The sequence below is a fragment of the Cryptomeria japonica genome, chromosome 5, assembly GCF_030272615.1.
Source record: "Cryptomeria japonica chromosome 5, Sugi_1.0, whole genome shotgun sequence".
NCBI classification, from domain to species: Eukaryota; Viridiplantae; Streptophyta; class Pinopsida; order Cupressales; family Cupressaceae; genus Cryptomeria; species Cryptomeria japonica.
In genome coordinates, this window is record NC_081409.1 from 610,200,481 (window position 1) to 610,227,451 (window position 26,971).

The 26,971-nt window shown below is 37.8% G+C and overlaps 1 protein-coding gene across 1 annotated transcript in view; it reads left to right on the top strand.

Annotated features, from left to right (window-relative positions):
• The first annotated feature begins 278 nt into the window (after positions 1-278).
• The window catches only part of LOC131065138 (metal tolerance protein C4), a 127,250-nt gene continuing 100,557 nt past the window's right edge, over positions 279-26,971 (top strand). Inside the window, exon 1 of the mRNA XM_057999567.1 lies at positions 279-1,097. Within this exon, the coding sequence (XP_057855550.1) occupies positions 653-1,097 (445 nt within the window). The 5' untranslated portion in view covers positions 279-652. The remainder of the gene's footprint in view (positions 1,098-26,971) is intronic.

Here is a 26,971-nt window from a genome sequence, read left to right on the forward strand (position 1 = left end):
TAATCTTTTTAACCTCTATTGATTTTTTTTTCTCACAATAAAAACTTATTTACATAGCTTCAATTTATTATTACTAATTTTATATTAAAAACATTGTCAACCATGTTGCATTTTAACAAATAGCTAAATTAAAAATTAAAACTACTTACTAAATTAAAAATACGTACTAACTTTTTGACTATCCTAATAATGTGTTTAAGAAACAATGCCAGAAAAAAAATAAATGAAAAATTGAAAATTTTTATCAAAAAAACAAAATGAAGGCTAATGGTTGAGACCTCTCCCTCAACCATGACCAGCCAAAACAGACTTTGATGTTTGATCTCACTTAAAGTAGCATGCAATGAATTGACTTAGTTAAGCAGTTTTCTACACATTTTGTTAAATACATATGTTTTAACACTTGGAAAACTAACTGTGTTTCAGAAGTTTATAAACTGAACGCAGAAACACCAATACTTAATTTTTTTATGCAGGGTTTGAAACTTTCAGTTGAAACCCTAATTTGAAACCTTCCTCCATTCATTCTGCAATTCATGTCTTACCATGCCAGACTTAACAGGGAAAACATATAAAAAGAAAAAGAAGCATTATTACTGCTCATGTTAATTCTAGTAAATTTTGCTTCATGAGAATAATATAATTGAATCCTATGAGAGGAGGAGGTTCCTGTAGGCGCGCCTTAATGCAAAAAATTTGTTCATCAGGCCATGTATGGGGGACGGTTTTGATCCGCAGGCATCTCCTAAGGGACCAATTTGACCAATTATCTTCGTCATTCTTGCTATTGAATCGATCAGATTTTTACAAGGATGATTTAGGGTTTAGAAGGTTTTCAGCATTGAAGAACCCTATTGGGTTTGCAAATTATTTGAGGGGCAGTCAGGCAGAGGCTTCCGAGAATGAAGGGGATGAAATTATAAAATATAAAGATCAAAGAAAAGATGAAAAGAATCGGACATGTGTTCGTTCAAATTGGGTTAGCTCTGTTGGTTCTTTCAAATATTCTTCACATGGAGTATCGAGAGCTAGAGCCATTTGGGCACTTGGATTCAAGCCAACGGACATCAAACTGCCGAACGAACTGTCTTCTCGATGTAAGTACATCGATCTTTTATGTTGATTCTCTGTATGTGTGTGTGTCTTTCTCTCTGGTGATTTTGAGAGACACGACAACAATTTTCATATTTTGGCAAGCGCTCTCTATGTCATTAATGGTAGCTATCATGAAATACATACAATGCAGTCACGGAACTGATGACCGATTCGGATGATCATGGTGAAAAAAGAAGACTATAAATTGCTGCTATCACGAAGTGCTCCTAGTGCAGTCACAGAATTAACAACCCTATTGGATGATCACGGTGAGAAAAAAAGAAAGTATGTGGTAGGTATCATGAATCGTTCACAATGCAGTCCAAGAGATAATGATCTCTAGGGTGATCATGCTGACCCAAGGAATAAGTTAATTCCCTTTTACGATAGGCATTTAGTTCTCATTATCCAGAAGCACTGCAAGTATTAGAATTATACCTTGTGGTAAAGTACACGTTTTGGAGAAATTGGTCCGCTGCAAGAGACTGTCACCAGCGGGCAGGTTATATGCTTAGTTCCTTCTTTACACGCGACTAATCTCCGGTTTTAAAGTCCATCTGTATCAAGTTATCAACCTCTACTGTAACAAATCCACCTACTTTTTAGATACGAAGGCATCAGAAACATGAACGCAGTCCTCACCAACACAAGTCATAGGCCGGAGGCATATATGAACGACCCAAGGTTTAAAACTTGGCAAGTACTCACAGGACTCGCGAGTACTCGCCGGAAATTTTCGCCTGTAAGTAATTGCTGTAATAACTTGGCCGTGGGTTTTAGCAAAAGAATTGCGGCAGTTTTTCCTGCAAAAAAATGCCAACCATTCCAAAATCGTGAGAAAAAATTGTCAAAAGTTTTAGATATAAAATGGGTCGCATTTTTATTTTATTTTTGAAGTTCTTCCAGACGGGCTGATGCGAGCGAGCGACCCAGGAACCATGCATTGACGACAGCTAGGGCATGGCTAAACACGCCAGCCAATGCTGAGCAGGGATGGCCAGGGGTACAATTAAACAAGTTAATCATGAAAAAAGACACACTAAAAAACTAGTTAATATCAAAACCTTAACAAAAATATCATGCTGTTTTGTCAAAAACTTTAAATAGAAAAGCCATTCTTGCTTTATGTGCCTTGATAGATTGGCCCGAATAAACATATGGAAAAAATACCAAATATGATTTGAGTGAAAATAAACATTATTACCACCTCCAACTAATTGGCTTTGCTTATTACTTCCTGAGAAAGTCAATGTCTGTTTTTTCCTCTTGTCAACCGGAATTCATGATTGCAGTGATGAGTCTGATGACGATGCTAAGTTTTGAAATCCAGGAATGAGTCTGGGACAAAATGAAGAAATACGAAGGTTCTCCATAACTATTTTTCTGTGTTATAGAATATTCTCTTGGTGCCACATGGAGAAGTTCTTTTGGTCCCCTTATTTTATACTGAATATGATAAACCCGGTTCTTTTCCAGTAAATTCGGTTTGCAGAATTAACAGAAAGTTTCTGTTTGTTCGCTAATTGTGACCTTTCTAAAGCATTTCTTATAGTTTTTTTCTTCCTGTTACTTCCCTTATCGTACCGGTAACCCATTTCTAGAAATATATGCTATCTTGTTTTTGAGCCATGGCTGTTTGGTTGTTTCTCCAGCATTAAAACTATGCAATATGAAATTATATAACTATTCCATGGACCAAGTTAATAAGTAAATAGATGATGAAAGCTATCAAATATTATCCTGAGAATCCTCTGATTGGTTTGTTTTATCAAAGTCTGCAGACTTACCAGGTTTTCTAATATCTAGTGAGCCAACAATGGATATTACAGTGGGTTATGCCAAAGCCTTTCTTCTGGAAATCCTTGTAGATACTGACTGATTCTTCACAAGCATTACCACATGAATTTTTTGTGATTGGATGATTATTCAAGTCATCAACTAACTATAAAGTTATTGTTAGCGTATACAGTATTGTCATACAATGTCTAGCCCCAATTTAGCTCTGCAATATGCTCAATAGTTGTGCGATCATAGTAATCAACTCATTCAGATGACTTTTGTTTATGTGCTCATTGAGATATCTTTTGTCTTTGTTTATATGCATTGAGACTTTGAGCTCATTTTGTGGTCTATGAAGTGTATCAAACTCTATTTTTGATATAAATATGAAAGAGATTTAATATGTTCCATAAATTCAGTAATACATGTGTTTTTAAAGCAATTTATAAAAATATTATTCGACAAATTTACCGAGTTATTTGTAATGTCTTTTGGGTATATACCTGATTTTGCTTAAAATAACAATTCCCACAATACAATTTATTTACAAATAGTATTCTTTTTTTTTCTTAGGTAAGTACTACCATTTGGGGGTAGCTCCCATAATATTGAAACAGAAAAAGATTACATGCTTGATTACATCAGAGGTAATCATGCCAAAAAAACTAATTCCGGCACCACAGTTTGCCATCTTAATAACTTCTACAAGGGGAATTTGCCCACCATTGGATATCTCATGCATTGGTTGATTGTTCATCCCTTGCCACCACACCTTTTTTAATGATTAACCTGTCACCTTCTAAACATAGACTCTGGAAGTACCATCTCTCTGTCCATTCCTTCTTACCAAGAATTTGAACATGCGCCACCCAACTTTGAGAAATGCCCCTTCCAACACTTCTATGCTTTAATGTCATACCCAATGACCCTGCCCCTCAATGGGATATAGCCACCTCACCCAATATCAGAGGGCGGAAACTCCGTGTGGTTGATCCCTTCTGCTCTAATGATCGTTTCCAACTCTGGGCAGGCCTGTGTATTGATCTCTTTCACTCCAAGCTCGACGCCAAAATTTGCAAGTAGATCTGCAGTCATATTTGATTCCCGGTACACGTGATATTCTAAAGTCACCCATCTTTTTCAGACTTTGTTTGATCTTATTCACCCATGGTATCAGTTTCCAATTATGAACTTGGCCTCCACTAACTGCATTTACACATACCTGGGAGTCACCTTCAATGTCTATGGATTTGAACCCTTTATCCTCACATAGCCACAATCCCCTCGCTAATGCTTCTAATTCTGCCTCATTGTTTGTAGCCACACCAATACCACGGGCAATCATCCATTTGCAGTTCCCTTTGTTGTTTCAAATTATACATCCTATAACTGCCTTTCCTGGATTTCCTTTGGGTGCTCCATCGAAATTTAACTTGAGTCTGCCAACTTTTGGAGCCTTCAAATGAGCCAACTCCCTTTGGTTTGGTTTGCTTGTAATGTTTCCACCAATAGTTTTCAATCTGAAATTATTTTGTTGAAAAATTTGGTGTTGACCACTTCACATATCCCCATTTCAATTTTTCATATGATTGTTTCAGCATTGAGCGACTGATCATTAAAAATCTGCCTATTTCTCTCTTTCCAAATCTGCCTGGTAACAATAGAAGCAGTGACCAACCATATATCTCCCCACGCCGGTTTTCTTCCATTTTGAGGCCAATAACGTAGGAATTTATACAAAGTTTCATATCTAGCCGAATTCCACCCAAGAGAAACCATTATCCAGTCCCAACATTTCATTGCAAAGGGGCACCAAAGCAGTAGGTGATCCACTGTCTCTTCACTTTGTAAACACATCGGGCACACACTTGGGCCTTCCATGCCAATTGATTTTAGTCTATCCCCTGTCAGGATCTGCCTGTGGCAAGACACTTTTATGCCAACAGAATTTTGATGGCCATTCTTTACTTCTATTCTGTTCTTTCTGAATTTCATATCCTAACCACACCGAATATTCTCCAAACTTTGATGCACTCCAAAATATTTCATTGTCTTCTTCTGAAAGCATTATCTTTCTGTTCCTCAAGATTTCTGCCACGACGGTTTTGACCACCTTCAGCACATTGAGGTTCCCCACTGGTGTCCATTCAAAACAATTCACTCCCTCTTTTGACTTTACCTCATAATCCGCCATGCACTCTCCATGGCACTGTACCGCTTCTGCCATCCATTCATTAGTATGGAGCAAATTACAAATTGCCTCCTCCCCATTCCAATAGTCCAACCAAAATTTGGCTCTCTTTCTGTTACCAATTCTCCATGAAATGTGATTGGTGATTACACCCTTACACTCTCAAATGAATTTCCATATCAGTGATCCACCCATTGAATTTGCCGGAGTCAAAATTCTATTTTTATCTTCCGTATCTAAATACTTCTGTTGCACCAACCTACACCTTGGTTTCTGAGGTTCCTTTACCATCTTCCATGCCAACTCTGCACCCAATGCTACATTTTGCATCTCTATCTTTCTTAGACAAGCCCCTCCATCAACTTTGGATCTACATGTTGTTTCCCAACTTAACAAAGGAATTCTTTTCTCAGATTTGGAACCTTCCCATAAGAATTTTTTAAAGAAGCTCTCCATATTTTGTATGGTCTGAACTGCAGAAAGAACAGATTTTATCTTTAAGATTCTACCGGGCTGGGAGAGCCACCTATGCTTCCGTGCTTCTACTTTATCTCGACATTTGCCAATGATCTCCTCCCAATACTAATTCTATACTGGTTGCTATCTATATTAATATAAAACTCTGAGCATATAAAAAATTATCTTCAACTACTTCAGCTGAAACTGAAAACTAACTAACTAACTGCTCTTCACATAATAAGATTTTGACTGAATCATCTGAAAAGAAAGTTAATCTTTTATGGAACAAACACATGGAACATATATCATTATGCTATTCAATATGAAAAGGAAAACAATATAATAACATCATCTAAAAGGAAGAGATAAAAGTTCAGAGATTACAATTCATTTAGCTTCCTAGCTGGAACTTTCTGTATCAAGCCTCGACATAGTCTGGATGAGGGAGAGCATCATCAAGGGCGTTAACACCCAACCGTAGACTTGGCAGTCTCTCGTGCCCCTTATTATTGGAAGTGGCTTGACCCTTCACGAGGGTGCAAACTAAGGACTGGTTCAAGTTGCCATCTTGCCATCTGACCCTGGTGTTCAGAACCTACACACATCTAGTCGGTCACACACTATAGGTACCCCCTAACTAGTATGACCATCAGACTAGTAGGTGTATTTGGTTCATGTGAACTCACAGTTGCTTGCATAAGTAGCACCACCTTAGCCAAGATTTTAATATTGCAAGAACGTTTAACGCACTGTCAAAATTCACCACCCTTGCTCAACTTGTACATCTTGGAGTTCAACTGTTTCACTGGATACATAACATCTGGGTATAATTGACCCACTGGTTCCTTTACCATTTAATTACAATTTTGTCTCATGTCTTTTGACATTAACGGTCTACAACAACCTTCTTAGGTTAGTAACATTCACTCGAGCCCAACTAACTTGCTGGTTTCTAACCAATTGCTCAATGTCTATTGACAATAATGGTCATGAATGGCCATCATAGAATATTAAAATGCGCTTGAGTCCAACTAATTCACTAGTTTACTAACTGTTGTGACCTAATCACACATCAGCCCATCCCAAATGGGGACCCCCTACTTTTTAGGCCCTCTTGGTCTTTTGTTTGGGTTTTTTGGGGTCTTTTGGTCGCAATCTCGTTAGTCTCTCTCTGCTTTGCAAGTGTTTGGGGGTCAAATTGATTAAGTTTGCTTTCCGTTTGAGTGAATTTGGTTAAGTCTAGGGCTTGTTTTGTCAATTTTAGGGTTTCTGCCTTAGTTCTAGATTTTAGGGGTTTTTGTTAGGGTTTTGGAAAAATTGAGTGTAGAGCTGGAATCAGGACCCTTCAAGGAACCTCCCAGTAAAATTTGAGCAAAATCGGAGTAACTTTCTATTTCTAGAAAGTTCCTATTTTTTAGGGATTTTACTGCATCCCGGAATGTCTTCGTTTTGCCAAAAATCAAACTTACTATTTTTAGTTTCTATTCATGGTAAGTCATCCAACGTCCTGTTTTGGGGTCCAACACTAACATTTTGAAAAGTTTCTATTTTTGGAAAGTTTGTTTTGATAGGACCATTTAGGCAGGCAATGAAGATTGAACATTCGCGACTATTTCTAAATCCAGAAAGCTAGAAGCAGATATACTGGATCAAAAAATGGCTAAGTGTTGGTATCCATTCCTGAAGTGGAAAGCTTGAAAATCATCCAAGTCCAGGAAAACACTTCAAATTCACAAATGGCATTCAAGTCCAGAAGTGATCAAAATCACCTAAGTACGGAAGAAGCAAGATGAAAATACCATAGGATAAATCTGGCACCCATATCCTAAGAAGGGCGCCAAACTCACTGTCTCATGGAAGGATGGAAATTGATGGAATTCCTCCCTAATGAGGAAATTGCGCCTTAGGAGGAGATAGGGTGCCAAAGTGGAGGGTCCTTGGAATTCAAGAAATGGATGGAATTCCATCTCCAACTCAAAATGCCACCCTAGGAAGTAGTGGGGCGCCAAACTCAATGTGGCGTGGAAACTCCCCAAAAAGTGAAATTCCTTGCCTTAGGCAAATTTGCGCCCTAGACCAAGGGAGGGCGCCAAAATGAAGTGCTCATGGAGAGATTGAAAAATATGAAAATCCATGGCAGCGCGAATTTAGCACCTAGGAGTGATGAAGGGCGCCAAACAGGGATGATGAAGGAAAAGTTAAAATTCATAAAATTCCACCCCAATGTGCATTTAACGTCCATAGAGGAATCATGGCGCCAAACTAAGGGCACCAAGGAAAATGCTTGGGTTGGAAAATTTCTTGATGAAGTTGAGACAGCGCCAAGGAAGAGATAGAAGGTGCCAAGGTAACTAAGGCATGGAAATGTGCGAAAATGATCAAAATTGCTTACCAGTGCAAAATCATTGCCCAAGTCCAAAGGCGGGTGCCCAAGACAAGGTCTTAAGGAAGTGCATGGAAAGGATGAATTTCATCCATCAAAGTCAAAATTCCATGCCCAGTTAGGAAGTTGAAAATTTTCTAAGGCATGTAAATAATAGGATTTCTTCACAAAGTGAATTCCACACCCAAGTCTGGAAATTCAAGAAATCTTCAAAGGCATTAGGATCCAGGGGTCAGGAATGGAATGAAAAGCAGAAATCCCCTCGGGGAAATTTTTAAAATTTCCATTTTTAGGCACCAAATCTTATCAGATTTCGAATCTTTTTGCAGATTTGGAATAATGAGAGAATTCTCTCTCTACAGGACCCGGGTCCTAAATTTTAGGAAAATCTCTAAAAAATAGGAGATGGTTGAAAAGCGTAGAAAATTCCATCCGAAGCAAGAAAAGTCAAGCCAAGTGGACAAATGAGGCAAATCTTGAAAGAATCTTCCAATTTCCCTCCGAAATTTAAAAAATGGAAGTTTGTGAGTTGGCAAGGAATATTCTAAGTATGATGCGTGACTTAATGCATTGAGAGGAATTTCCAAATTTGAACTCAACTACAAGGGAAATTCCATTTGCATGGCAAGGTGAATGGGAAAGTATATGCATAATGAATTCAATTGCCAAATCAGATTCCTCCCAACTTAGCAACATGATTGAAGAAATTCTATATAAGCGTAAAGATACATTTCATTTCTCACATGCAAGATTTAAGAAAGAAGAGTTAGAGAGTGAAGAAAGTCATACTTAGAGATTTTTTCATCATTTTCAAGGCGCTTTTCCAAGATGGCAGAATCAGGCAAGGCGGCTACCATCACTAGGCAGGCATAGATAAAGGCAGAACTAAAGGGATTCCTTTCGGAATCCAAGATCGTGTCCAGGTGGAAGGAGATTAGTGATACAAATTTGGGAACATTCAACTTGGCGGCTTTTAGGATTAGAATGTTCGAAACAGTAGGACACAATCCATCTCCTACAACTGCCAATATCGTCAGAAGTGGAATTGTTGAGGTAGCTGGTTTTCCTCCTGCTATCCAGTGTCCAGACTTGATTCTTGAATGTGCAAAACTTTACAATCCGGAGCGGAGGACAATTTTAACATTAGGTGGCAAGTTGTTAGCCACTTTGACTCCGGAATCAATTGGTGAAGCCTTCGGAATTCCTTCACATCATTCGATGACTTATTGGACCATGAATGGCGCAAAGGCGATATATGTTGCAGGTCCCGACAGATGTGCGAAAACCATCAACAAACATTGGTTGCCGAAGCCTAGACCACACATCTCCAAAATACCGAAGATGCTTACCTTCTTCGAATTCGAGCAAGAATATGTGGACCTGATAATGATGTTGAGCAGGATAATGGGGTGCCCACATACCATCAATTTTGAGCCGTGGATGTTCTTCTACATCAGCGAGGTTATGAATTCCAATGGGTTGGTGGATTGGGCCAAGTTAATCAGCCACTACATCCATGAACAACTGAAGGATTTGAAAGAAAAGAAGTCCTAGTCCTTCTACATGAGTTCCTACGTAATTTAAATGCTTGCAAGGATGGGAGGCTTTGATGGTCTGCCTGGAAAGGGAGTTATGGGCTGCGGACCAGCACAACTGAAAGTTCATGAGAATTATCCTTAGCTGCACCTCCACAATACTGATTCTTTCAAGCTAGCGAATGACACTTTCACCATGTTCCTGACCAGAATCATGTAGAATGAGCTCCACACGAGAGTGTCACCACAGGCTAGGGCATTGGTTCAGCAATTCAAAGCCACATTCCTACAATTTCCAAAATTCACATATATCAGGACATAGGGCTTTGCTTTCCAGCCATACAAACCACCACGGTATCCATCTGACAAGCTGATAATGTTAGAATTTATGAGGTAGTTGACAACTTACGATCAAATTCAGAAGAAGAAAAAAAAGCTGTCTCTTGAATTCCCAATTGTCCTTGGAGACTATGTGGAAGTGTGCCCAAACTTGGTAGTAGTGGAGAAAGCAACTGAAGAATTGGCATTTTACCGCTTGGCATATTACACCACCAGGTCTTGCTATGATCCATATCTGAAGATTAGAATGGTTGTTGGAGTGAAATTTTTACACAAGTTTCACCTAGAAGACTACTGGGAAGATGCAAGGGATGATTTTGATGTCAGAAAGAAGATGTATTCTAGGCTGCCCTTGCAAACAATCAGAATAGGCGAAGTAATGCAAGTGTCGGATCAAGTGAAGGAAGATTCGGACTTAGTGCAACCTGAATTCGAAAAGGTGAAGGATCAACCTATTCAGCAGCTAGATTGGTTAGAACCAAAAGTTGATGATTTGGAGGTTTTGGCCAAACCGGTTCTAAAATTTACTATTTGACAGGCATATCAAAAGGTTGAAAGAAGGAAATGTCCACCTAACTTTCCAATTGATGGGAAATCTTGATTCCCATAGCGAGACTACGGGAGGATCTTCACACGCCCAAGGTGAAGGAGAAGTTCGGCTTGATAAAGGAAAGAGCGCTCCAAAGAGGCCGAGGACTACAAGGAAGAAGGATGTTCAACAGGAAGCCCAACAGGAAGTCCATCAAGAGGTTCGACAAGAAACTCAGCTGGAAGAACCACCACAAAAAAGAGCAAGGGTGGAAAGGATGCAGTCGCTAGCTAGTTCTTCCAATGTGCGGGAGGTAGAAATGTTTTTACATGAAAATCCAGCAGGTCCACCTCCAGACAACATTCCTGACAATGCTCCATCGCAAGATGTTCTCAGTGTCAGTGCTTCACACATACCCAATCAACCACGGGGTCAAAGACAAGAAATTCCTCCTCATCAGGAAGAAACTCACCAGGATAGTTTTGGTGGAAGTCATCCTTGGGGAGATGGATGAACTATCGCAGGAGCACGAGCAGATGGAAATTCATAGTCACTCCATTTCGGCTCCTGATTGGCTGATGGATAAATTAAGAAGGGAGCCGAAAAAAGAAGTTGATCCAACACAGGAGTTAGAAGAGCTGTTAAAAAGAATGGATCAACCGACAGAGAAGAATGCTCCTTGGAAATTCTCCAAGCTTGTAAGGGATGAATTTGGATCTCGGACCTTGCATATAGCTGAGCCTGCAATAGATAAAGACAGGAATAAGAATATGCCAGAAGGTTATGTGATTAGATAGATTGATCTAGGGCGTGCTTCCACCGAGTAGGTAATTGAAGCCTTCGAAGGATCTTCTTTGGCCATGACAAAAAAGATGCAGAAAACAAAGGCAAAATGTAAAAGGCTGAAGGAAGAGAATAGGGCCTTATGTGAATACATTAGAAGTCTCAAGAGGCCGCTCAGAGAAGCAGATCCCTCATTCATTCCTCCTTCCTCCCTCTCTAAGGAAGTCGTTGATGACACAAAAGTAATCAGAGTGATGGCCCAGAGTTCTAGGGAATGGGTGGAAGACGTATTTACTGCGACTGGAAAGTTCAATGAAGATTTGGCCTTAGCTTCATACCCGATTTGTGGCCCTTCTAAACAAATTGGAGATAGCGGAAGGTTTGTGGGAATATGTTCACATTTATCAAGACAACCAATCCGCGACTCAGGGCTCTAATGAAGATTCCGAAGCAAACACTAATTGATGGGAAAGTAATTCAGGAGAACGAGATTTATGACTTTTCCCGATGGTTTTGCACTATTTGTTCTAGAAAAAATACCTTTGAAAAATTTAGCTTGGAGTCTTTAGCTTTGAAAGACTCGATTAGAAGGGTGAAGGAGGAAATTATCAGCGGTATTGAAGCATTGTTCGCAAAGAGGCTGAGTGAAGATGGAGTAACGGTGAACTCCTTGAAATCCCAATTGCATGAATTCTTCTTCGTAGGTTCGTTTTCTAAGGAACATTTTGCAAATGTTTCCTCATATTCCAGCACGATGAAGAAAACACAGGAAATGATGGTGGAGTGGGAAAACTTCTTTTCCAAAAGCGAGGAAGAAATCACCTAGATGGAATTCAACATTGAAAGTGTGCCAAGTGTCTCCATAATGGTGGAGTGGGAAAACTTCTTTTCCAAAAGCAAGGAAGAAATCACCCAGATGGAATTCAACATTGAAAGTGTGCCTGGTGTCTCCATAGGAGAACTGGAAGCCGTCATCGCTAATTTCATCACGTATGCAACTAATGAGCGGGATAATGGTCGTCCATTCTTTGGACGAAAACCTTTTGATGGAGTAGTGGTGGCGCATTTAATGCTGGAATATTTTGACTTAGTGGCGGCCTGGTCAATGCATGTTGAATGCATGAAGAATCTTTTTGCATGCAGCTGCCATATTAATGATTTTATGACAGATTCCTTTTGCATGCAGCCGTTGCATGAAGAATGATGGACACTTATGTCTGCATGAGGAATATTTATGCTATTTTGGTCAAATTTGATGTAATGGGGTGCATTTAATGCACAAATGGATGCCATTTTTGGGCTTATTTGAATTTATTGTATATAGGCTTAGTGAATATTAATTGCTGATTCACACCTTGTTGCATCCTTAGTGGAGAATCTTTTAGGGTGAAACCTTAATTAGGGTTTGCATGTTCTCATGGCACAAGGCCTATATAAAGGGGCGACCCCCCTCATTTGTAAGGGGAGGAGAGATTGTTTTCAGAGATTGTTGCTTAGAGTTTTTGAAGCAAACACTTAATACATTGTTCTATTGTTGGTGTGTTCTTGTGTTGTTTCAAAGCTCGCATGTTCTCGCTCTCTCCATTTAAAGTAGATTTGTTTTATGTTGTTAGTAGAACTGGATTTGATAGGATTGCTTGTTGCATAGTCCGAGCTCATACTTTTTGTGTGCAGCTGATTGTTGCATACTTTGCAAAGTTAGCTTGAGCCTCCATTATATGTGTATGCTTAACTTTGGCTATCAATGAAGATTGTTCGAATTGATGGTCTTCATTGGTGATTTGAAAACCATCTACACACCCTTTGAATATTGCACTGCCTTCGCGTAGTTGTGCTTTGTTGGCAAAACAAAGCGTGGTTTGATTCTGCTTAAGTGATCCCGTCTCCTTGTTCTTAGGATTAAGTTAGTCTTAGTTTAGTTTCTTAAACCCTCATCTCATTTTACTTTCAATATTTTCTAAATCAAAAAGTCCCACAAAAACATTGTTTTTAAAGCTAAATCATTCGTATCAAATCCTTGAACTTGCATAAATTTGTTATCCTCTTCAAGTGAATGCGTAAGGTCCCTTGGGTTATCAGCAAACTCATCAACTGACTGAGTCACGTCCAAGCTTAAAGGAACCTTGGAGTTAGCCGTTTGAACTTTCTTGCAATCTTAGCATGCGGTATAACTTTGATCAAGAGAGAATAGAGTGATTGTTGGTAAAATTTATTTTGTGTTAGACGTAGTCCTAAAAAACACGTCAACACTAATTGTTGAAATGGATAGCTAGTTCAGATTATATTTTAATGTTGCCTAGTGGCAATTAAAATTTAATCATATTGTAATAACTTGAGCGATTACATGTCTATTGGGCTGGGCTCAAAATGGAACGCATTGTAACTTGTAAATTTATGTAGGCCCCAAATTGAGCGCTAAAAGCAAATTCCAAAATTATGTAAAGTGGCTGCAATCTTGCCCAGCCGACTTGAATAAATCATGAGTATGAATCTCGTATATAAACAAGATTCATTTCATACTTCAAACCAAAGTTCCCAAACTCGGACTCGGCTCTGACTCGGCAAGACTGACTCGACTCGTGACTCGGCTCGGACTCGGCAATGACTCGGCAACGACTCGGCAAAATAAGAAAACCCTTGAAATTTAGAGATTTTTAACGATTTAAAACTTGTTTCATACACCCATTATTGAATTAAGCTTAAAGACACTATAACATCATCAAATAGAAGCTAATTTGATCACATACATAAACATACATCCATCACATGCGTAGAAATGTAAATTGTAGCTAAAGGAATTAGAAAACATAGATATATAGAGTTATAAATGTTGTCCAATGTATATAAAATCCATGACTTCAAATGTTCCCAAACATATATGTAACTGTAAAGTGTAAACAAAAACAAGTCTATGGCTCAGGCTCAGGCTCAGCCTCGTCTATCTGCCTCCTAGAAAGGCGTCTAAGGTAGGTCCTGGATGACTGAGTAGCCATACTCTCTACCTGTGATGTGCCAGTCTGAGTAGCCATAGGTGTTGGGGACGAGGGGACGTGTTTCCGGGACGGGGGGACCAAGGGCCTAAGTTTGGGGACGGCAGGGGGACGGCGATGGGGGGTGGCGGGGTGGTGGTGCTGATATAGTTATACATATACATATAGTACTTGAAAAACTAGTTTTGAAAAGATGTATGACAGTATTACAATATAAGAATTACATTTTCAAATGAGACTATAGGAAATTTGAAATACTATATCTAAATACCAATTACCAAGATTTCTAAGTTGTGTTGTTATAAGGAGCCTAATCAGAGTCAGAGGTTAGATTTTCCCTACTTCTATTGGCGCGGTTTCCCCCTATATTTTTCAACGGGGGTTTGGGGGCAGCGCCCCCAACTTGGGGTCAAGGGGCATCGCCCCTTGCGGGGTCAAGGGGCAGCGCCCCTTGCGCGTTCCCTGTCGCGATACAGGGCGGGGTCGAGGGGCAGCGCCCCGCGAGGCCAAAAATACTTTTATTATTTTCTAAAGGCGTCGGGTGTTATAAGAAAGGGAAATGGCGAAAAAAGTCATTAAAAAATGTTATTTTTTTTTTTTTTTTTTTACTACACTTTATTAAGTGACTCCAGACGGGTCACAACCCTCGGACTCGGCGAGTCAGGGAATGAATCGCTTGACTCGGCGAGTCAGGCGAGTCACGCCCTCTGACCCGTCCGAGCCCGGGTCAGGGTCGCCGTGACCCGGCAGGGGTCACCCGGCCCGCTGACTCGCGTGACTCGCCGCGAGTCACGGAACTCTGCTTCAAACACATTCATTTTTCATCAAGCAAATATATCACATGCCTTATGCAAACTAAATCAGCGAACTTGGATATCATTGTGCAAAGCTGGTGAGCGACCTAAGCCTCCATTCTGCTGCGAGCTTATATGATCATTGAGCGAACTTATTAGGCATCTTGCTGGGCAAATTGGTGTCTTCATACTTCTGCGATTTTCCTCTCCAAGTAGCATCGATATTCTGCCCCTTCCAAGTCAGCAAGATTGATATTCTGCAACAGCATATACTTTGATTTGAGCTGTGCCAAATCTCTGTGAATCTGCCCTAGATTGATACTACAATCAGATAAGTAATCTGATCTATATCGTTCATGTAATCTGCTTATGAATAAAAGATTTGATCTGGATCTTTGAGGCTGGGTTTTTCCTCCAAGAGGGAGGTTTTCTTAGGGTATTTTTGTGTGTTCTGGTTCATAAGTGTTTGCATTTCAAATTAAATTCTAAGTTTACTTAATCTTGTTCAATAAAATTAACACTAACCAACTAGATTCATAACAGTAACATGAATATTGACAAAAATGGTCTCTAATGACCTTCATGGGTTTATGACACGATCCTGCTCAGCTTACTACATGTAATCGTTTCATACTATTCATATGACATCTATGGTTTATTTTAAGAACTTAACTTCTTGAATAAGGATTCGGTTAGCTATTGCTATGAGCCTATGACCATGACAGATTGTCAAATCAGACCATGTCAACTACTACATTACTTCATGATCAATGCAGATTTAAAAATAAAACTACCTTCCCCCTAAGGATTGATCAAATCCCGAACTGATCTTTTCTTAAAGATTCTTTCAGATTTTACCATCATTATATTTTGATAAATAAACATGCAATGAAAACAGCCTTATTGTTTTAATTCATTCATATGTTTTGTGTTAATTCAAATATAGATTCCTTAATACCACGCTGTCATACCATGAGCAGGGTATGCAGGCGGTTTTGTAACAGTTCCAGAACTTAATGACATTTCACACTCCTTTATGAAGCCAAGCATTATCTTACTTGCTTTGATTTGAGCTTAGTTTAATCAGCAAGCATTAATTCTATGCAATATATATCTTAATGATCGAAAGGGATAATACTAATAGTATAATACATGCTTGATAAATGATTAAGCTGTGATGATCTTGCCTCCTAACCAGCGAATCACCCCCTTTCTCTCTATGCATGCACCGTAGAGACCACACAAGCAACTTCTATGACAATGCTTAATATATATCCAGAGCTCACATACAGACAGCCGTGAAGTAGAAAAGACAAGATACAATGGCGCTAAGGTGATTGAATAATATTCACAGAGCTTAACAATGCGTATTAGTAGAGGAACTTGGCTCTCGTTGTAGAAGAACAAAGAACATCACTTATTAATTTTGCACGGTCATTCCAGAGCTAGCATATTAGAAATCTTTTGACAAAAAGCCCCTTCTAACTCATAAGCGCTTCTATTTAAGGATCGCTGGTGGACACTAAATTGTCCAAGAAACATTAAGGTTCTTTCCCAAAAGAAGAGACCACGATGCAAGCGGTGGTAAGGAGTAATGCCTCCTTCCTTCCACTTGAAATTTAAATAATGTAGTTGGCATAAAATGCCTATTGTTATGTTTGATAATATTTGTTATTTGCTAATGTATTAATTGTTTGTATTAAGTGGGTTGTCACTCTCGGGTAGTTAATGTGTTTGTTGGTTGACGGTTTTGTTCCTCCCAGCAACCGTCGGGTTCTTTAAATATGTTGTGTACCACTAAGGAAGGTAGTATGATATAGTTAGATTAATTGTAATCCTTGGCCGACCATCTTTGGTCTTCTTCTCTGTATTAATTTCATGTGCGAATAAATATATATTTTACTACCGTGTTTGGTATGCATTATCATTTGTATTATTATTTCTTGTACTTAATTTATTAGATATAGTAGTAAATATTTTGGCGCCGTTGCCTTAAAAGAAATTCGGGTAAGCCCTGAGTGATTCATGCCCTTAGACCCCAATAAAGGTGAGAAGAGGCCACAGGGTGCCCAAGACCAAGCGATTAGGTGATCTTTAAGGATTGTAGAACAAAGAGAACGAAGAAGAAGATTATAAGAAACATTCAAGGAAAATCCGTTTGTACAGTCAATGTCACATGAGGAGTTCAAAGAGGGAAATCCTAAACTCCTAGACATATTCTTCCATCTATCCATCTTAGGAGAACTGTGATTTGGAGGATCTGAACCATCGACCCTCGGTCGAAGGGAGCACAAGGAGGAGTTAGAGCCTGGAAGTACCTAGAGTATTGAGGACGTTGGAGGTGGACGTGTAGACGATGCATGCGTGGCCGACAGTGCAGGGAAAGCATCGAAACCTAGCCATCAGAACAATCCACCTAGGTTTGACACACAAGGGAGTAAGTAGGCGAGAAACCAATTTGCACTATATTGGGAACTTGTCCCTCGCCAAGGAATCGAGAATAAGGGGGGCTTGAGCCGAAGACTTTTGGGAGGAGAGAGTATAGAAATGAAGAATGTAACCAAGGTGTAGAAGACGCATAAGGTGGACGCATAGAGAGCTCGCTCGTGGCCGAGACTGCAAGGGAGGCACAAGAACGTGGACGAGAGCGAGACAGTCCAATCTGGTCAAATACACACGATACCTTTCGAGTGAAAACAATGTTGAACACCCAGGAGAAGCAAAAACTCCTAAAATTGACAGGGGATGAATCAAAGGATCCCGTATGCCACTGCAAGACTTGTATTACAATATGGGAGTCGAATGGTCAGGATGATCAGGATTACTGGTTGAAGGCATTTCTCGCCACCCTACAGGGAATTGCCATTGATTGGTATATAGACCTAGAAGCTAAGCACAAGGCGGGATGGAGTGAACTAAAGAAGGCATTTCAAGATGAATTCAAACTATTGAGAGATGACTATGAGATTGTTGTAGAAATTTACAACACCAGACAAGGGAAGAATGAGAATGTACGAGCATACAATCGTAGGCTCAAGGAACTATTGAACAAGATGGAAAACAAACCAACAGATGGATTGAAGAAGTAGTGGTTTGTTGAGGGATTGATTCCCTCCTTGAGGAAAAAAATGAAGGTAGTGCCTCCGTCCTTGTATGCCGATGCTTACAATCAAACGATGGACATTGAGAGTGAAAAAAAAACATCCTCCTAAGGTAAGAGGAAGACCGACGATGACGAAAGCACCAAAGGTAGCAGTGATGAAGAAACCAAAACCGTATAGGCCCTTCGACAGGATATGTTGAGAATGATGAAAGAATTGAAGGCTGAGAAAGGAACCAATAAAGAATGTAATGAACTATGGTGTATTGAGTGCAAAATTGAGGGGCACACAAAAGGTAATTGCCCTAAAAAGATGTTTTGTGAGATTTGCTAGGTGATGGGTCATTCATTAAAGGAGTGTCCATATAATTTGAAGACTAGAAGTACAAGTACTCTTCACACAGGGAGAGTCTAGCCCATTGAAACCACAAAATGTATTGCCAGGTGGTTATGGAAATCAATGAGGGCGAAATCAAATACAGTACGACTCCAAAGGATGTCCTATCATACAGTGTCGACAATGTAGTGAATGGGGAAACTTTGCGAGAGACTGTCAGAATAAGAAAGACAACATACAATTATTGTGCAAATGGTGTGGACTAGGGAATCATGAAGACACTGACTGCCCAAAGCAAAAGGGTATTAATATGCTGGATGTGACGGAACAAGATGAGGCAGTTCTGGCAATCATGAGAGCACAAACGAAGAAGGCGATGTATTTGAACTCGTACGGAGAAGGAACGACTCTGAGAAGCCAAAGCCAAAGTAGAACAAGTGCTGGTGAAGGAATGAGTAACCTCCAATGGAATTGCAAATATGTCATTGTAGGAGTCAGAGAAGAACATAGTTCGGCAGGTGCTACAGACAACCATACCCATCAAGGTGGCAAACCTTCTTCAAACTATGTTGCAACTAAGAGTGGCAATTACCAACACAGTCAATGACAACACAGTTAGCCAAAAACAATGCAAACCACAAGAGGAACCGACAGGGAAACCACCACATGAAGGGAATGAGGCCAGTGATCCAATGTTGTTGATGGCGAGCATCGAGAGAAGTTGGCAATCATTGAGATGGAAATAATGGGGAAGAAGTTGACAAACACCATCGTCGATGGAGGCTTCGGAATAAATGTATTGAGATACTTGGAAATACCTTGGAAGACCAACGCTTTGGTCGTCAACCTTCCACTTGGTAGGTGTACATCGAGCTGTTGGGAACATTGATGGCACAAAAAGTAATGATTGGGACACAACAATTTTTTCTTAGACTTCGTAGTCATCCCGTTGCAGAAGAAGGCGTATGATGCACTCCTTGGGAGGGGATGGTTGATTATTGGCAAGGCAAATTTTAATTGGAAGCGGAACACACTCTCAATTGAGAGTGACGGGAGGAAGCACGTCATCGACTTGAGGAGCCATGCGGTGGGTGAAGAATTGGCATCCTTCGACTCAGAGTTTGAGGGTGGAGATTTTGAGATAGAGGAAGGACGGAAAACGATAGAACCTAATGACGAAGGGATACTGGAATTGGAAGATTGCCAATGTGTGATTTTCTTGAAGCCATAACACTCGGTGAAGAGCAACTGATGGAAACATGTAAAATTATGGACGATACATCTGATAGTATGAAGAGAAAAATATGTAATGTGGAGCATATAAATAATTGCCAAGGGAAATCAACTTCATTGGAAACTTAGAGGAAAAGGAAAGGGAATTCAGAGGGATGGAAAAGAGAAAGCAAAAAATAATGGAGGGGGGGAAAAATTATCAAATTTAAAGGGGAGCTGGCAAGTGAGAAAAATAATGCACATTGTGTACGACAGGTTCTTCCTGGTATGACAATATCATTGTCAAGGAAGCCTATTGTTTTTTTCATATGACCTCCATTCTCTATCGTATGGCTTGAGGAGTGTTATTTCGTAGGGGCTCCACCGTTATCTCGTAGGGGCTCCACAATTGCAAAGATGGCTTCCACTGCATATTGTAAGGCATTCTGTACCATAGAAGCATTAATCGTTTGGGGAATTAATTGGCAAAACAAAAGTATAAGATTTTTTGAAAAAATCGGATGTACAAAGAAAAGTAAAAAATTATAGAAAAACAATCAAAAACTATTTTTTTATATATTTAAGGAAATTTCCATAGTATAGAGACATTGTAAGCAAATAAAATAGAGACTTCAACACATAAATTAGAAAAATAGATTTTTCGTTATTTATATTCATATACATATTAAATTCATACAAATATTTCAAATCAAATTAAATTATACAATATTTGTCTATTTATATTTAGTATTAACTTTAGTTGATCCATTTCAAATCAACTTAATTCTCTCGCTCTCTCTCTCTCTCATACACACACATATATATTAAGATATATTATTCTAATAATATATTAAATAACTAATTTAATCAATAGTATTAAATAAATTACTGTAATATTAAATAAATTATATTATATTAGTAATAATACAATAATATAAAATAAATTATAGTATATTACAATAATTTTGTCTTTAAACATTAAATTACTGATCTTAATATTTTAAGATAAATTACTGTAACATAATGTAACTTATTTAATATTATTGCAAATTTATTTAATATTGCAAGATATTTTACAATCAGTAATATATTTTAAAACTTATTACAATTTAATAAATTACAATATATTAATTACTGATTTTAAATAATCTATATAAAAAAAATTAATTGTATACAAAAAAATTCTTAATTATTAAATAATTATGGTAAATAATAAATAAATTACAATCAGTAACATATGTTAAAATATATTACAATTTAAAAATTACAATATATTAAAGAAATTACTGATTCTAAATAATCTATATTAAAAAATTAACTGTATATTCAAAATTTCTTAAATATTTAAAAAATTATAGTAAAATAAATTATTAGGATATTATGGTCGAACTAATTTTTCGAGAACATTTAGAAAAATAAAAAATCAATACATTCAGAAAAATGCATTCGCTGTGAATTATTATGAATATTCAGAATTTTTTTTAATAATTTATAGTGAACATTAGAATTGCAAACTTTCAGGAAAAAATTTCAATAATTTATCGTGAACATTAGAATTGTTGCCCCTAATACTTGGACCTGGTTGCCGTTGCTTGTTGTGATTAATTTACGGTCTTCTTCATGCCACTCACTAGTCTGCTCTTTGCCGTCATTATGCATTTTAACCCTGGCAACAATTGTGCAGCATTTTTTTTCCAAGTTTTGGCGTGTTTTAGGGTTTTCCCAGCTAATGACGATTTTTTTGACAATTTTCCACATTAAATCGCACGATTAAATCACAATTAAATGTCCAAAAAATTGTGGAAAATCATTGACCGATTTTTCCACGATTTTTGTAATGTCCCCTAATGGGACCCTCTTATATTCTGACCTAGAATCACAATTTTAGCGCATAGTAATACAATAGAGGGACACTATTGTCAACTAAAGCTTAACTGGAACCTACACAATAGGTTAGTCAACATTTTCATTATGTTACAATAGATCATATATTCAACATTCTTTATATATTGTGTAATGTCCCCATTTGGGAATTTCCTTAATTTAATCCTGAAACAACAATTCCAACGTAAGGTGAGAACTGTAATACAAAATTTACCCAAACTGAAGACATTTTATTATGATATTTAACTTAAAATTTTAATAGTAGTTCAAGGATAGGACTTATATTGGTAACTTTCTCTGATCTGTATACTTGAGATGCATGCCTCAATGTTATAAATTGCTGCCGCTCAACTGAGCCTTAAGATTAGAGTAATAATAAAATAGTTTCTTCATAACTTATGCTATAGTCTCCTTTTCAACTTGATCTTCCATTGCTATGAAATGACTATAAGTCTGCCACTCAGTTCTCTTCAAAATGAAATTCTTCAAATCACCTTTGAAACTGCCATAGACCTGGTCACAAGTCCTTAGGGTGTATGTATTCCAACTATCTCCTTCTAATAGCCCACTCTACTAGATATATTCTTTATTTCCATACTTCCCACCCTTCGTGGTAGGATGCACTTTATTCTTCTCTTTGCTCACACCACCACTTCTATCACAAATCTGCATATGATTTTTTACAGTTTAGTCTTCGGACTGGTATATATTATATATATATATTATCTTGTTCATTCCACTGCATATTCCAGATATGGGTAAATAAATAATTAAGAGAATGATTCCTTGCTGTTCATTGAGCTCTCCCCAATGAGAATATAAAATAATTAAATAAATCTCAATTTATAGATTTTTGGAGAAGATTGGTTGAGAGGTGGAACTTGTTAGTTTTACTTTCAGATTAACAGAAAAACTCAGAAAATAGATTTAGTAACTCGAGTTAGATTATTTTAGTTATGGATTTCAACTTAGTAAATGACAAAAGCAAACAAAATGAGACAAGACAATATTACCTTGGGAAAACCTCCTAGGAGGAAAAACCCAGCAAGAAGAGATCCTCAGATCTGATTATGAATTAGACACAATATTGTGATTACAACACTTATCTCTTTAAGAGGTCTAATATGGTCACACTTAGGGCTGATGTAGTTGACTAATCTGTATTAGGTCTGCACCTCAGATTTGCACTTTTGATTTCACCAACCAGTGACTTGGTCTGCACTTTTGGACGCCTGATCCTTGACAGTAGTTCGCACCTTTCACTGGAGATGATCACACTTTTAGTTTACACCTTGGCAGCAGATGTAATTCACAGAGTTACCTGGGGACGCGTCCTCGACTTGAAAACCTTCGTCCTCGTCCCGAGGACGTTTCAGGGACTTGGGGACGACCAAGGGATGTTTCCCCCCGTCCCCAAATTGCCTTGTATTTTGAGGGGACGTCCCCGAAACGGGGGGACGCCTGCCCTAGCTCTGGGGGATGCCTGCCCTAGCTCTGGGGGACGTTCGTACGTCCCGGGGACAGCTGGGGACGGCTAGGACGTCCCGGGGACGGCCAGACGGCCCCCATAGCTAAGGTCATTAAAAAGTATTAAAAAAAAAAAAAAAGTTGTATTTTCAATTTTTTATTTAAATTTCTAATATAGGCCCCCTATTAATTCAAATTGTTATTAAAAATAAAAAAAATAAAAGAAAACATCAATTAAATTTTAAATTTATTAATTTAATTCATAATTATTTTTTTTGATCGGTAAGAGGCCGAGGCCAAGAATTTTATTAATTATTTTGAAGTTTACATAATTTAATTCATAATTATTAATTTTATATCAAACGTTTAAAATTTTAATTAATTCATATTATAAATATAAATATTAAATTGACAATTTGAATGAACTGAAATTCTGATTTATGAATGCATAATTGCATATTGTCTATTGAGTATTAACAATGTTGTATGTTTAGAATTTACATTCTAAAATGTTTTCAACTTTTCATAGTATCATACACATGCTATATCCATGTTTTCATATGAACATTTACAATTTTGAAATTTTCCTATATATTTTAAATTTTTCCTATATTTTATATAGCCGCCCCTTTGCCGTCCCCTGCCGTCCCCAAATTTGGCAAAAAAATTTGCCGTCCTGGAAATGCGTCCCGCCGTCCCCATCCCGGAAACTCGGGGTAACTTTGCTATTATCCCTTTCGATCATTAAGATATATATTGCATATAATTAATGCTTGCTGATTAAACTAAGCTCAAATGAAAGCAAGTAAGATAATGCTTGGCTTCATAAAGGAGTGTGAAATGTCATTAAGTTCTGGAACTGTTACAAAACCGCCTGCATACCCTGCTTATGGTATGACAGCGTGGTATTAAGGAATCTATATTTGAATTAACACAAAACATATGAATGAATTAAAACAATAAGGCTGTTTTCATTGGATGTTTATTTATCAAAATATAATGATGGTAAAATCTGAAAGAATCGTAAAGAAAAGATCAGTTTGGGATTTGATCAATCCTTAGGGGGAAGGTAGTTTTATTTTTAAATCTGCATTGATCATGAAGTAATGTAGTAGTTGACATGGTCTGATTTGACAATCTGTCATGGTCATAGGCTCATAGCAATAGCTAACCGAATCCTTATTCAAGAAGTTAAGTTCTTAAAATAAACCATAGATGTCATATGAATAGTATGAAATGATTACATGTAGTGAGCTGAGCAGGATCGTGTCATAAACCCATGAAGGTCATTAGAGACCATTTTTGTCAATATTCATGTTACTGTTATGAATCTAGTTGGTTAGTGTTAATTTTATTGAACAAGATTAAGTAAACTTAGAATTTAATTTGAAATGCAAACACTTATGAACCAGAACACACAAAAATACCCTAGGAAAACCTCCCTCTTGGAGGAAAAACCCAGCCTCAAAGATCCAGATCAAATCTTTTATTCATAAGCAGATTACATGAACAATATAGATCAGATTACTTATCTGATTGTAGTATCAATCTAGGGCAGATTCATAGAGATTTGGCCCAGCTCAAATCAAAGTATATGCTGTTGCAGAATATCAATCTTGCTGACTTGGAAGGGGCAGAATATCGATGCTACTTGGAGAGGAAAATCGCAGAAGTATGAAGACACCAATTTGCCCAGCAAGATGCCTAATAAGTTCGCTCAATGATCAGATAAGCTCGCAGCAGAATGGAGGCTTAGGTCGCTCACCAGCTTTGCACAATGATATCCAAGTTCACTGATTTAGTTCGCATAAGGCATGTGATATATTTGCTTGATGAAAAATGAATGTGTTTGAAGTATGAAATGAATCTTGTTTATATGCAAGATTCATACTCATGATTTATTCAAGTTGGCTGGGCAAGATTGCAGCCACTTTACATAATTTTGGAATTTGCTTTTAGCACTCAATTTGGGGCCTACATAAATTTACAAGTTACAATGCGTTCCATTTTGAGCCCAGCCCAATAGACATGTAATCGCTCAAGTTATTACAATATGATTAAATTTTAATTGCCACTAGGCAACATTAAAATATAATCTGAACTAGCTATCCATTTCAACAGTTAGTGTTGACGTGTTTTTTAGGACTACGTCTAACATAGAATAAAGTTTACCAATGGTCACTCTATTCTCTCTTGATCAAAGTTATACCGCATACTAAGATTGCAAGAAAGTTCAAATGGCTAACTCCAAGGTTTCTTTAAGTTATAATTTTAGCATGTGCTGTAGGATTTTTATTGAAATTCAATTTGATTTGCATGTGATTTAGAAATTCTATTATCATTTAACCATTTAACCCTTTTTACTTATGCCACTTCATATATGGAGGTAATCCTTTGCAAGCTCATACTCTTTTATTTAGATATGTATCCTTCGCAGTTCTAATCTGAGTGCCGCTTTTGGTAATCTCCAGCACTTCCTTATGCCTTTATGAATATTCAGATGTGTATGCTGATATCACTTACAGTGATACATTGCTGTCCCTAATCTGAAGTTATGTTCTTGGAACAATAAGTAATGGTGCTGTTTCTGATGCATCTGCAGAAGCCTGCAACAGTGTGGTGCTCTCTCTGATTTAGATCTTGTTCTATATGCAACCGATTATTGACACCTGGTCAATTGCTCAACTAGAGTGATCCTAAAGGATAAGAATAAGAAATAAGACTCATTCCATGCCTTGATAGAATGGATTGGATATCCATTATATATCTTGTAGACTGGGAGGGTGACATCCTGTGATGAGGAGACATATCCCCTTAACCGTCTCTTCTCATAAATAATGATTAATCCTTCTAGATCGCACCTTTCCATCATTATTGGTTAATTGCTGTTATTGTTTGTAATTACTTCCTGAATTGTTTGACTCCAAGAATTATACAAATTAGTCTATTATGCAAATTGCACCCCTTTATCGGAAATCAAGTTATTAGTCGATGGTGGCTTGTTAAGGTCTTTAATTGAACAGTTGATCATTTATTCTTCAAGCCTTAATCGGATGTTGTTTTCTTGACTTATGATGATCACAATTATCGATTCCTTATTAAGTTAATAATTATGGTAACTGTTCTTAATAATAGTATCGATTGATGTCTATTCCTTCGACACTAAGTGATGATTACTGTTTATAATTTCTTCCTATCATAATCGTAGTCTTAAGGATGCTTAATGGAAATATGAATTGTCTATATTCTCAAACACACCTCCTTATCTGGTAGTCGACTTCATACTACCCAAGATGTGGGCATCATTCAATTTCGCATGGCTCTGTTTCATTACTTGATATCCATTATTGTTTGTTGAGTGGTGAAAATTCTTTTATGTTCTTCAGAATCCAAATACTTGGCCCTAATGATTGATGCCCAGAGAGAATTCTTTTCTTTGTACAATTTCCATACTAGTTTACCTCCCAAGGCTAAGTTTCTATCCTCCAAACTGTGAATACCTGCACCTCCAAAGACTTTAAAAGAACATACTTTTTCCCAGGCTAAAAGGTGGATTTTGTTTTTAGCCTCCTTATTTCTATTCCATAGGAATTTTTTAAGGAGCAATTCCAATTCTGTTTTTATCCTCTTTGGCACGGGCAGGATAGGCATGACATAATTGGGGATAGTGCCTAATACTGTTTTGACCAACAAAATTCTCCCTGGTAAAGAGAGCCAGGTATTCTTCCATGTTGCTATTCTGCTCTTAGCTGAAGTTATGATGTCTGACCAAAAACTACCTTTATTGGCGCTTGCAAATAGCGGGATGCCAAGATATTTACAAGGCAACGAGCTCTGTTTAAAGCCTAGTGAATCAAAAAGTTTGTTTGCTAAAATTGGAGAGCAGTTCAGTATGAAGACCTTTGACTTGGATGCATTAATTTTTTGTCCCGAGACTGCACAATACAGTTCCAAATTTTTTTTGATTATTTTAACCTCTTTAATCGAGGCATCTCCAAACAACATTGTATCGTCCGCAAATAAAATTTGAGTCATGGATATTTGTGTTTGTGGAATAGAAATTCTTTTCTAGACATGTAAATTGTGTTGAGCTG